Below are 13,448 nucleotides of genomic sequence, written 5' to 3'. Positions count from 1 at the left end.
GCTTGTATATGTAAATAAACCATTCACACACCTGCTCAGCCTCCCCTTTCCGGTGACACAGCGTATCAGAGTGATACTCATTTTGGGGGGCCAGCAAGTGTTTTTTGATGTTCCCTTGTTGGGGGATCTACTATAAATCTTGTGACGGCATCTGTAATCAGCCTAAACAGAAGGTGTATTGTATTAATTATCTGAATGTCTGCATGCCTTACATTTGCTCTATCCTACTGATAAAATCTCATTTTTACAAACTTCAATCATTACCTTGAGAGTAATTGTATGTCCTTTCCTGGGTGTTGTTATGCTGACCCTCCATGGCACTCCAGTGTCTTTAGTCTTTAGAAGCCACTCTTGTAACTCTTCAACCGAATTCACGCCTAGGCATAGGCTTAATTCAAAAGTTGAGTGTTCTCTATGGGTAGGTCTCTCCACAAGTGAACAAATATGATATTTGTACCCGGGGGTAGCCAACTCCAAATAGAAATGTATAGAAATTATTAATATATATAGTAAATATAGTAAATAAAGAAATTATTAGCTAATAGGTCATTGAGAAATTATGAATAATAAGCACATGCTTTTACCTGATAGACAACTAATGATAATATAACAACTTTAAATATTGAGCTAGTAATGTTAAGTAGCCAAGGTTAGCTTAGCTGACCTTCAATTGAGGGAATTCAGCAGAGTTCTCTGAGACATTTTTACAACTCATTGAAACTCTGAAGTAAATATATGGGCAAATGTTACCAAACATGATAATAATAGGTCTGCATTACAGTAGGCAGCTAATTGTTAAATGACGCTTTCCATCCTTACTTTAGAAGGTCACTGTCATTCAGGGGTGTGTGGTCATCCCATGGGGTTGTTGTCTAAACACTTAAAAGACACACCCTCGCCTTATGCCCTTGGGGGAATCCCCGTCGCCATCTTGGAGGATGGTCCAAATGATTAGCCAAGCAAGGGAAGTTTGCAATGTAAGCCCCTCAGCCCTCGTTGCGAGTGTACAATTATGTTCACTCCAGGGCCTGAAACTCCCCATAATTCAATTCGCGATGATTGTACATCTGCTAAGAAAAGTCTTTGAAAACTTAAAAACAACATCAATGGAGAAGTCAACATACAAGTGTAAGTAAAAAACGAATGCAAATAAGTTAGACATTTTGCTACTACGTAAAAAGTAAATATGTTTTTGCTTGGTTATCTTTTGGAAATTGTAGAAATAAAACTTTTTCCTTCTTCAGAAGTTCCAGCTAGGCACTCTAACATTAGTTAGCTAATTCATTTGCTAGCTATCATACAGTAGGCGTATATTAATAATGATATATTTAATATAAGTAGACATGCACTCATAATTGAATGTAGCACATATAAAGCACCCACAAGCCACCGGTGGCTGAAAACACAATCATCAGGGGATGAACGAGTGACAAATTTCCGGCCAAGTGTGGTCCATTTAAAAATCATTCCTTCCTCCCTTGCCCCTTGCCCTGCAAGTGTATACTCATCAGACGTCATGATACGTCATCAGAAGTGTCCACTTAATTTGAGGGCTGTGGGGATAGGGTGCGTATTTTAAGTGTTTGGACCTCAGGATAGTCTCTCAAGCAACAGGCTGTGAGGCAACAGCTGTCGCGAGCCCTGTGACGAGCCAACAGCTGTGGCGAGCCCTGTGACGAGCCAACAGCTGTGGCGAGTCCTGTGACGAGCCAACAGCTGTGGCGAGCCCTGTGACGAGCCAACAGCTGTCACGAGCCCTGTGACGAGCCAACAGCTGCCGCGAGCCCTGTGACGAGCCAACAGCTGTGGCGAGCCCTGTGACGAGCCAACAGCTGTCACGAGCCCTGTGACGAGCCAACAGCTGCCGCGAGCCCTGTGACGAGCCAACAGCTGCCGCGAGCCCTGTGACGAGCCAACAGCTGCCGCGAGCCCTGTGACGAGCCAACAGCTGCCGCGAGCCCTGTGACGAGCCAACAGCTGCCGCGAGCCCTGTGACGAGCCAACAGCTGCCGTGAGCCCTGTGACGAGCAAACAGCTGTCAAATGCTAGCCAATGGAAGCATAGTAGAACGCCCCTCTGAATAACGGGGCGTGGTTTTGGCTTAACTGCATTTGGGAAAAGAAAGACGCAGAAGTACCTAAGAGTTCAGGGAGGAAGAGGAGGAAAGCAGTCCTGTGGTGGACGGAGGCGTGTGGGGCAATGGTGAGGAGTAGGAACAGAGCATTTACAGTACTGAAAAGGACACATAACTTCCAACATCTGATTCAGTATAAGCGGGCCCAGGCTCTGAGGAGAACTATTCCTCAGGCAAAGAGGTCATGTTGGCGTTGGTTCTGTGACACCATTGGAAGGGCGACACCAGTGGGAGAAGTGTGGGGGATGATTAACAGGATGAGTGGGGTCAGAAGGGAGTGGGATTATCCAGTGTTGATGAGTGGGGAGGATGTGGCAGCAACAGATGAGAAGGCAGAGATGATGGCCAAAGCGTTTGTCCAAGTGCATAGCTCTGTAAATTTGTCAGAAGGGCAGAGGGAGAGAGAGAGAACAAGAGAGGAACATCCTGGATTGCTGGATAGGAGGGAGGATGTAAATTATGCATTGAATGCACCATTTACCATGGCAGAGGTAAGGCTGGGTTAACTTTATCTGGGAAAGATGAGGTGTGCTATGTTATGAGGGCCCATCTTAGTGATGAGGCACTGGATAATGTATTGGTGTTGTACAATAGAGTGTGGGAGGGGAAACTACCAGGCAGCTGGAAGGAGGCAATAGTGGTACCAATCCGGAAGCCAGGAAAGGACCCAACGAGGCCAACAAGCTATCGGGCAATGGCCTTAACATCACATGTATGTAAGATTATGGAGTGTATGATAACGGATAGGCTAACTTCCTTCCTGGAGAGCAGGGGCTTAGTATCGCCACATCAGAGCAGATTCAGGAAGGGTAGGGGAACAATGGACCCAGTGCTCTGTTATGAGCAGAGAACAGGAAGGCTCAGGTGAACAAGGAGACTGTTGAAGCTGCATTTTTTGATGTGGAGAAGACGTATGATATGATGTGGAAGGAGGGGTTGTTAATCAAGCTTGATATTATGGGGGTAGGAGGAAGAACGTACAACTGGATAAAGGATTTCCTGTTTGGAAGGTCTATCCAGGTGAGGAAGTCTCTTTCAGGCAGCTACATGGTGGATAATGGTACACCACAGGGGAGCGTGATTAGTCATATGTTGTCCTCAATCATGATTAATGATGCTTACTCTCAGGTACCGACGGATATTGGGAGGTCGTTATTTGTGCTGTCTGACAGGGAAGGAGTGGGGGGCTGGACGTGCCTCATTGAAGACCATATATGTTGCATTGATCAGAACTGTAATAGACGACGGAAGGATAGCGTATTGTTGTACGGGCTGCCGAACCATGGAAAGGCTAGATGTCACACAGTGGAGGGGAACGAGGCAGTTGATATACTGGCTAAACAAGCACTAAGTAGTGGGGATGCTGATGTGCTAGTTTCAATGAGCAAGACAGAGGCAAAAAGCATGATATGGAGTGACGTTGGAGAAATGGAGGGAAAGAGAGAGGATGAGATCTACTATGAGGGAGAAGGGGATACAGGAAATTAGTTTAAAGAGTATATTGAGTATAACGTCATTAGATATAGTCCCAAATATTTTGTTAGCTTTTTTAAGAAACGGGGCTGGTAGGTAGGATTAGGTTTCTCGCGTTCTCTGGACTACACTCCAGTACAGTTGGTGGCGGTAATGCACCATAACGTTGGATGCCACCCGCCGATAAACCCCACCGAAGAAGACGCGGACATCGCAGTGTTACCAATTTAGCGACTTTGTCGCTATATTTAGCGAGTATTCAGACCCCTTTAGCGACACATTTTCAAAAAAGCGACTCGCAACAAATCTAGCGACTTTTTCTGGTGTTATTGGAGACACTGACGTGAAAGCACGTATCGTTCTTACTCTTCTCAACGAGCAGCGGGTGCGGCCCTCAAAGCACTCAGTCCTCGCGCAGCAGGCCCTCCCAACTGCAGTCAGAGCAGATGTTCACCCATCCGCGTCCAGACTGCAAATGAATCGCGCATGCGGGAAGCTGCCGCTGGCTGATCCCGCCCTGGTTTACATTTTAAAAAACGAACCTGAATTAGGGCCAGACTAGTTACCATAATTTTCTCACATTGACAGTTTTTTCTATTGTCTCTTTTTGGTCCATTTAGATTGTTAATGTAGAATGTATACAAAAAAAATTGTTATGGTTAAAAATGTTCATGTTTTACTGTGACTTGTTGTAGGCTCCTAAGTGGACCATAAGGTTAAAAACCAAACCAAATTAAAAAACTTAACTAAAAAACTAAGTAACTCTGCTGGAGTGTCTCTTTTGGGTCACTTTTCCCCGGTCCCAATCACTAGAATACTTTGAAGTCACAAATTAGAGGATGGTTGGAATTGTGACATAAAAAAAAAAAATCAACAGAAGTTCATTTGTAGTTCTAAACATATTTAGGATGTTTTTTACTCACTTTTTGTCTCTCACACGAGGTTATTCCTCTCTCCTACAGCGTCCATCACAATATTTTTGGAATTGTTAGTTAGATTACTTGTTGGTTATTACTGCATTGTCGGAACTAGAAGCACAAGCATTTCGCTACACTCGCATTAACATCTGCTAACCATGTGTATGTGACAAATAACATTTGATTTGATTTATAGCTACTTTCCTTAATGAGTTGGCAACACTGCGTGACAGTGCAGGCCTAGCTGAGTAACACAAGTTGATAGCCAATAAAATAATCAAACCAAATAATCGGTTCAATGACATATATCTGGTGTATTAGAAGCAAGTATTGGTACAATGGTTTTCTTTCAAATGTGTATTTATTCAGACGATGATTGACCATGAGGATTTCCATTTTTCCATTCACTATCCTGTTTTCCGCTAACAATGTATGCTCTACCACGGTCGGCCTTGAACTTCCGTGGCCATTTTGCCCGATTAGCCTGTACTCTTTCAAATCTATGACTCGTGGTCAATCTCTGTTATTGAAATTCAGAAGATTTTCAGTCTATAGGCTTATCTCTCAATTTAATTCATTGGCCAATGTAAACAATTTGTTCAAATGCAATTTCATACAGTAACATTATTTAGCACCTCTTTTTTAGACATTTGGCCTAACACATTTATAACACATTCATTAACATTCATCCACTTAACCAATGAGAGCTTAGGACCCTATTCAATAAAATGACAGTGACATGTCAAAACATCATTCTTGAATCACCGGGTTGGTCTGTCGGACATTAATAAAAAACAATTTGTTTAAATGTTGTTGACCCTCAGCTCCACGGGTTGGTAATATGTAACACGGGCTCAATGTCAGGTGTGATGTCATAGCTGGGACACAAAGGTCATGGCTGGACTCAGGTCTTCAGTGAGTTCCTCTGGTAGCGAGGAGACTGTTGACGTTATACTAAGAGTCAGCTCCAATATCCTGCAGGGACACACATTCCAAAAGAGTACACTATGATTGTAACTGTAAAGTAATCACATTAAACCAATTAATACTAACTGGGTTTGGAGTTAGGTTGGGATTAGGTTAGCCTGATAGTGAAACTTGGGGCATTCACTGCACTGCAAGGAAAGTGTGATAATTGAATGCAGTCCATAATTTAAAGCAATAGCTCCTGCTCTCACCAGCTGATGTAGTGTGCTGGGAGCTGAGGCTCCTGCCTGGAGCCCTCCTCCGTCAGCAAAGATGTCTTCATCTGTCTGAAGTTGGCCTCAATCTCTTTCTTCAGGACTGACAGTGGCTGGATACCTCGGAATGAGCTGAGCACTTGCTACAACACATGAAGGTGAGATAAAGTTTGTAAATCACTGTGAAACCGTGAATGTGCAATGGGGGAAATTATTATTGTACCGTCGAGTTTGACCTATGAATATAATAAACATAGAGAACAGACTAATCGGCTACCAATAGAATAGAGTATACAAAATAGAAATGAGTAGACCACTTACATATATAACTGACAGCTGGTGGGCGATGTATTTGTGGCTCCCGAGATGTTTTACATCCTCCTCTAGCTGCTGACTAAGTACTAGTAGCTGATTGAGCCTCCCGATGTGTGAGAAGTATTCTGCAACAGAGACACAATCTTAGGTATAAGCGGTTATAAAGGTGAAGTGTCTGTTTATAAACTGCTTATAATCATTGCATACTACACTGAACAAAAACAATTACATTTGTTTACTGAGTTATAAACTCAGCAAAAAAAGAAACATCCTCTCATTGTCAACTGCATTTATTTTCAGCAAACTTAACATGTGTAAATATTTTTATGAACATAAGATTCAACAACTGAGACATAAACTGAACAAGTTCCACAGACTAACAGAAATGGAATATTGTGTCCCTGAACAAAGGGAGGGTCAAAATCAAAAGTAATAGTCAGTATCTTGTGTGGCCACCAGCTGCATTAAGTAATGCAGTGCATCTCCTCATGGACTGCACCAGATTTGCCAGTTCTTCCTGTGAGATGTTACCCTACTCTTCCACCAAGGCACCTGCAAGTTCCAGGACATTTCTGGGGGGAATGGCCCTAGCCCTCACCCTCCGATCCAACAGGTCCCAGATGTACTCAATGGGATTGAGATCCGGGCTCTTCGCTGGCCATGGTTCATATAAGGAAATCAGTCAATTGAAATAAATGCATTAGGCCCAAATCTATGGATTTCACATGACTGGGAATACATATATGCATATGTTGGTCACAGATACCTTAAAAAATAACTTTTAAAAAAGTAGGGGTGTGGATCAGAAAAGCAGTCAGTACCTGGTGTGACCACCATTTGCCTCATGCAGCGTGACATCCCGTGACATGCAGCATGACATCTCCTTTGCATAGAGTTCATCAGGCTGTTGATTGTGGCCGGTGGAATGTTGTCCCACTCTTCTTCAATGCCTGTGTGAAGTTGCTGGATATTGGCGGGAAATCAAACAGAGCATCCCAAACATGCTCAATGGGTGACATGTCTGTTGATTATGCAGGCAATGGAAGAACCGGAACATTTTGAATGAATGGCACAACAATGGGCCTCAGGATCTCGTCACGGTATCTCTGTGCATTCAAATTTCCATCAATAAATTGCAATTGTGTCCGTTGCTTATCCCTGCCCATACCATAACCCCACCGCCACCATGTGGCACTCTGTTCACAACGCTGACATCAGCAAACTGTTCACCCACACGCCATCTGCCCAGTACAGTTGAAACCAGGATTAATCCGGAGTACACTGCCAGGGGCCATCAAAGGTGAGCAGTTGCCCACTGAAGTCGTTTACGACGCCAAACTGTAGTCAGGTCAAGACCCTAGTGAGGACATCTAGCACGCAGATGAGCTTCCCTGAGACGGTTCCTGACAGTTTGTGCAAAACTTCTTCAGTTGTGCAAACCCAAAGTTTCATCAGCTGTCCAGGAGGTGAAGAAGCCGGATGTGGAGGTCCTGGGATGGCGATTACACGTGGTCTGCGGTTGTGAGGCCGTTTGGACGTACTGCCAAATTCTGTAAAATGATGTTGGAGGCGTCTGATGGACATGCCTGCAATTAGCATGCCAATTGCACGCTCCCTTAAAATTTGAGACATCTGTGGCATTGTGTTGTGTGACAAAACTGCACATTTTAGAGTGGCCTTTTATTGTCTTGTGTAATGATCATGCTGTTTAATCAGCTTCATGATATGTCATACTTGTCAGGTGGATGGATGATCTTTGATAAAATAACGTTTTTTGTGCATATGGAGCATTTCTGGGATCTTTTATTTCAGCTCATGAAACCAACACTTACATATTGCGTTCATATTTTTGTTCAGTGTAGATATGTGTCTAGTGTGGGTAATTCTAGTTCTGAAGGGCAGGTTTTTGTTCGAGACCAGTTTTACACACCTGGTTCAAATAACTGTAGTTTAAATTCAAGACCATGATTTATTTTATTTTTTACTTAACCTTTATTTAACAAAAAAACAAGCACATGATAGGTTGAATCAGGTGTCAGTGCTTGGTCTCCCTAACCCCCCCAACTGGTACAAAAATTATTGCTGAGTGGACTATGCTGTTTAAATAAAGATGAAGTGAACTGACCTCTTAAACCCTAACTCAATACCATCAATAGGGGTGTCTCCACTGGGCTGCTCTAACCCCTGATCTTACCATCCATTTTGGGTTTCTCCAGCATGTCTACTGGGCTGCTTTAACCCCCGATCTTACCATCCATTGGGGGTTTCTCCAGCATGTCTACTGGACTGCCCTGGATGAGGAACACCTCCACGCGAGGGTACATGGTCGACAGACCCACCATGTCAAGATAGTCCTGAAAAAACCCCACATCTTTCACAATTCTGACAAATCACATGAATGAAAAAATGTAACATCCCCTTAAAAATACTTGAGAATATATTTGGAATAGGAGCTCAACTGATGATTTAAACTTCTTAGGGGTTAAACAGCAAAGCTGGGTGAAACCCTGTTGAATTTGTTGGCGTTCATTATTCAGGTTCTCCACAGATTTGGTGAAAAAACTTAATGTGAGATTAGAAGGCTGAGGAGGATATAACCTTGCATGATGGTAAAGGGCCACAGCATCTAATGCAATGCCATGCCAATTGGCCACATGGTGGCGCTATAACAAGTGATTGAACTTTGAAAGCTTACCCCCCTCACCCTGTGTGACCTAGAGTGCAAGTCAGCAAATAAGTTACTCTCCTCACAAAAAACACATTTGCCTCAAGGAACCATAATGTCATTTTGAATTTTGTGAAAAACACAACGCTACTCTGGCACCGAATGACCAATTGTCATGAAACTTGATATTTATCATCTATAAACCAAGGTCTCTCAATGCAATATTTTCCAGGCTAATATCTCAAACATGGCCACTATGGACCAATAAATATTCAAGTGGGTTTGATTTAAGACAAATGCATGTAAATCATGCATGGTTATTCATATAACTTGATGTACATGTTAAACACTGTAAAGACTAAAAATATGCAAGCGCAGGCAGATCGACCATATTGTGGTGCTATAATGGGCACATATTTATCTCTAGATCTGTTTGACCCACAGTCCTGAAATTTGGCCCACATGCAGTGGTGTAGTGCCATTTCTTTAGGTACAGGAGAGCATTTATTTTTTTGTTACATCATTATTTCTCAATCAAAGTTTGTACAGACAGATGTAGTCTACTGAGTATTTGTATAGAATGTGCATAAAATGCATCCTACAATTTCAATGTCTGTCTATGCCCACACATTTAATCTCAGGAAAATGTTATATTTTTGATACCCTCAAACACCAAGTTAGCAATACCAAATTTCAAAAATAGGCATTCATCACTGACAATCATGAATGATAATCCTTTACATTTTACCGGTGAAATGTCCAAACTGTGTCTGCATGCCAATCATTTGGTCTTCATGGGAATATGCACTTAAATATTAAATTACTGTTTCGTGAGTGAATTAGAGCAGATGGTGCTAACAAACTATTAGCCTGTTGTATTTTGATTCAATCAAAGCATATATCCTGCCGAGTGGCGTGCGCTGTTGAGTTTTGGCCGCATGCGAAAAGCAATGTGACTATTTAGCTTCAGCTCTTAAAATCTCACTAGAAATTTGGTGTTTTTAGTGTAACGTTATAGGCCTACCTATGCTAGGATATTAGATTTGGTTCTGTTATGTAAAATAATCATTCATCAATTCAATTGTTCAGCTTCAGAAATTATTTTTCAAAAATATTTTTACCAGCTCCATGTATTATCAAATCAAAATAAGTTGCGCTCCGACAGCACTACATCACTGGTGCTCAGGGATGTGAGTCTAGCTAACCTGTATAGTATGGTACTGTTTGGCCGCATGCGGGCACTGTTGGACAGGAAAAGCCATTCATAGAAGCTTATTGGCTTATAGCGGCCATATTAATTGGCTAGAGGCTTGCCGATCGGTCTAGCGGTTCTGGAGACGTTTAAAGTCAACAACATCAAAAGCATATTGCACGACCTGTTTGATTTTGAGTTCTGATATTTGGCAAGCGTGGTAAGTAGTACAGAAATAGCTCATCCTAAGGAGATGTGTCCAATTTGTCCAGATGGTTGCACTGTATTGCCATAGCTTGAACCCTGCCCTTCCCCAAAACGTGTGTAAATATTGCACTATAAATTGTGCCTTCCTGTCATATTCTTATGCTAAAATTTTCATTCTACTCTACTGAGACCTTTACTTCATGTTTGTATTGTTATATTTAATTATTTCTTATTGTGGTAGCATTGTTGAGAAGGAACCTGCAAGTAAGTATTTCGTTGGACTGTGTATCCCTTACCTAAAACTAATAAAACTTGAAACTTGCTGCATGCAGCTATATTTACAGTTGAAAGTTTACATACACCTCAGCCAAATACATTTAAAACGCAGTTTTTTACAATTCCTGAGATTTAATCCTAGTAAAAATCCCTGTTTTAGGTCAGTTAGGATCACCACTTTATTTTAAGAATGTGAAATGTCAGAATAATATTAGAGAATGATTTATTTCAGCTTTTATTTCTTTCATCTCATTCCCAGTGGGTCAGAAATTGACATACACTAAATTAGTAGTTGGTAGCATTGCCTTTAAATTGTTTAACTTGGATCAAAAGTTTTCGGGTAGCCTTTCACAATCTTCCCACAATTCCTCCTGACAGAGCTGGTGTAACTGAGTCAGGTTTGTAGGCCTCCTTGCTCGCACATGCTTTTCTGTTCTACCCACAATGTTTCTATGGGATTGAGGTCAGGGCGCTGTGATGGCCTCTCCAATACCTTGACTTTGTTGTCCTAAGCCATTTTGCCACAACTTTGGAAGTATGCTTGGGGTCATTGTCCATTTGGAAGATCCATTTGTGACCAAGCTTTAACTTCCTGACTGATGTCTTGATGTTGCTTCAATATATCCACATAATTTTACTTCCTCATGTTGCCATCTATTTTGTGAAGTGCACCAGTCCCCCCTGCAAAAAAGCACCCCCACAGCATGATGCTGCCACCCCGTGCTTCACGGTTGGGATGGTGTTTCCTCGGCTTGCAAGCATCCCCCTTTTTCCTCCAAACGTGACGATGATCATTATCGCCAAACAGTTCTATTTTTGTTTCAGCATATCAGAAGACATTTCTCCAAAAAGTACAATCTTTGTCCCCATGTGCAGTTGCAAACTGTAGCCTGGCTTTTTTTATGGCGGTTTTGGAGCAGTGGCTTCTTCCTTGCTGAGCGGCCTTTCGGGTTATGTCGATATAGGACACGTTTTACTGTGGATATTTATACTTTTGTACCCGTTTCCTCCAGAATCTTCACAAGGTGCTTTGCTGTTGTTCTGGGATTGATTTACACTTTTCGCACCAAAGTACATTCATCTCTACGAGACAGAAAGCGTCTACTTTCTGAGCGGTATGACAGCTGCGTGTTCCCATGGCGTTTATACTTATATACTATTGTTTGTACAGATGAACGTGGTACCTTCAGGCGTTTGGAAATTGCTCCCAAGGATGAATCAGACTTGTGGAGGTCTACAATTATTTTTCTGAGAACTTGGCTGATTTTTAAAAGATTTTCCCATGATGTCAAGCAAAGAGGCACTGAGTTTGAAGGTAGGCCTTGAAATACATCCACAGGTACACCTCCAATTGACTCAAATTATGTCAATTAGCCTGTCAGAAGCTTCTAAAGCCATGACATAATTTTCTGGAATTTTCCAAGCTGTTTAAAGGCATAGTCAACTCACTGTATGTAAACTTCTGACCCACTGGAATTGTGATACAGTGAATTATAAATTAAATAATCTGTCTGTAAACAATTGTTGGAAAAATGACTTGTGTCATGCACAAAGTAGATGTCCTAACCGACTTGGCAAAACTATAGTTTGTTAACAAGAAATTTGTGTAGTGGTTGTAAAACAAGTTTTAATGACTCCAACCTAAGTGTATGTAAACTTCCGACTTCAACTGTATATGTTGTTATAGGTTGATGTGGTACTACCTCCAGGTGCGGCATAGGTTTTGGCAGGTGTTCTAAGCATTGGAGCATCTGATCAATAATCTCTGCTCCTGGGTAAATACAAAATGGACATTAGACAAGGCAAGGTGACAAGAGCTGCAGTTAGGGTTAGGCCTACTTCAGAGCATCTGTTCTGTTCTGATTGAGACTCACCTTGCTCCTGGAAAGTGGCCGACTCCTCAGGGCTACAGTCCTGTCTCAGCTGCTCCTGGAACTGTAATACAGGGGAATGGGAGTGAAAATACATTTCAAAAGAGGCTGTGCACAAATAGAGTAGGTCTACTAAACATAATACAGTTAATTTCCAAATACACAATATCAAAAATGTCTCAAGTTCTCCATTACAGTACTCTCATACTCAAGTGTCAGTAAGTTCTGGTGAGGAAGGGTATACTCAGATGGGATGCATGAGTTCTCACCTGGTGTACCTGTGCCCTGATGAGAAGGTCCAGTTGTCCACAGAGATACAGCATCTCCAGCCCCACCTGCTCTGGACTCAGGTGGACAGGCATCAGGGGTCTCTTTACATTCAGCTCAACTGACAACAGGGGTTTCAGCACATAAGGTTCCCCCCCCAAGAGGGTTGCAACGTTTAGATCAGAACAGATAGCTAGGAATGCAATGTGTAGAATTGAAGAATCCCTATTGTACGCGACAATCTGTGTACAATGCAACTTAACTAATTTCAAATCAAAGCAGTACGCCATTGTACGTCGTGTGATAACCAGTTAAATCGCACATGCAATTAATGAACTAAATAATGTGTCAATGATGCTCGACTTACCTTTGAATTTCTCGTGATAAACGCACGGCTGACAGAGTGCCTCGGAGAAGCTGACTGCTGCCATATCTCGATTAGCGTTATCAACCTATTATCTGACAAATCGACCTTTATCATCCAGAAAAAAAAATAACGTTGGTGTGTGTTAGTGGCCGTGTATCGCTGCGGAAAAGATTTGCGCTCATTGCCGATCAGAAATATTTTTGTCTGACAAGGGGTGCGTTCAAGATCACTGAGGTATTTTTGAACGGTTCAAGATCAATTCATCGTTGAGATCCAATCCATCAAAACATTCAGCAATGTGAAATAAGGTACATCATGAGAAATGGAAACAAGCAAAAGCAAGTATGCATTGGAAATACAGCACACGCACACACACTAGAAGAACGCTTGATATAATTTACATCAGAACAGTAGATATAGCCTACCATTTCAGATCGAACAGCAGCTTTGAAGTTTTGAACCTACCCCTATTGAAGACCAGTCTGCTTTCTGGATGATGTCATCGTAAATCGATGATTTCGCAAAGCGAAAGTGGATGTTTTTTATTTCGTCTTATTGTGAATCACCAGAGACTGGTCAAAAC

General features: G+C 42.1%; 1 protein-coding gene across 3 annotated transcripts; it reads right to left on the bottom strand.

Annotated features, from left to right (window-relative positions):
* Positions 1–4,866: 4,866 nt before the first annotated feature.
* si:ch211-218d20.15 lies at positions 4,867–13,200 on the bottom strand. 3 transcript variants are annotated; one of them, XM_024389200.2, is made up of 8 exons: positions 12,866–13,200; positions 12,501–12,619; positions 12,235–12,295; positions 12,064–12,131; positions 8,272–8,374; positions 6,027–6,145; positions 5,703–5,848; positions 4,867–5,499 (listed from the first exon to the last, which is right to left on the bottom strand). In XM_024389200.2, exons 1-8 carry the CDS (start codon positions 12,927–12,929, stop codon positions 5,397–5,399), a joined length of 783 nt encoding a protein of 260 aa, XP_024244968.1. In that variant the 5' UTR covers positions 12,930–13,200; the 3' UTR covers positions 4,867–5,396. The 3 variants fall into 3 exon arrangements, with proteins under 3 accessions (XP_024244968.1, XP_024244966.1, XP_024244967.1); XM_024389198.1 differs by lacking the exon at positions 12,866–13,200 and having other exon boundaries at positions 12,501–12,857; XM_024389199.1 differs by lacking the exon at positions 12,866–13,200 and having other exon boundaries at positions 12,064–12,125; positions 12,501–12,857.
* Positions 13,201–13,448: the final 248 nt, after the last annotated feature.

This window comes from Oncorhynchus tshawytscha, linkage group LG26 (genome assembly GCF_018296145.1).
Source record: "Oncorhynchus tshawytscha isolate Ot180627B linkage group LG26, Otsh_v2.0, whole genome shotgun sequence".
NCBI classification, from domain to species: domain Eukaryota; kingdom Metazoa; phylum Chordata; class Actinopteri; order Salmoniformes; family Salmonidae; genus Oncorhynchus; species Oncorhynchus tshawytscha.
The sequence above is the reverse complement of the archived record's forward strand: the minus strand, read 5'-3'. Positions and strand labels throughout refer to the sequence as shown.

Coding starts and splice junctions, on each gene's coding strand:
- si:ch211-218d20.15 (XM_024389198.1), bottom strand. CDS start 12,788: ATGGCGTACTGCTTTGATTTGAAATTAGTTAAGTTGCATTGTACACAG. Junction 12,296..12,500: donor TCAGGGCACAGGTACACCAG/GTGAGAACTCAT, acceptor CCTGTATTACAG/TTCCAGGAGCAGCTGAGACA. Junction 12,132..12,234: donor GGCCACTTTCCAGGAGCAAG/GTGAGTCTCAAT, acceptor GTATTTACCCAG/GAGCAGAGATTATTGATCAG.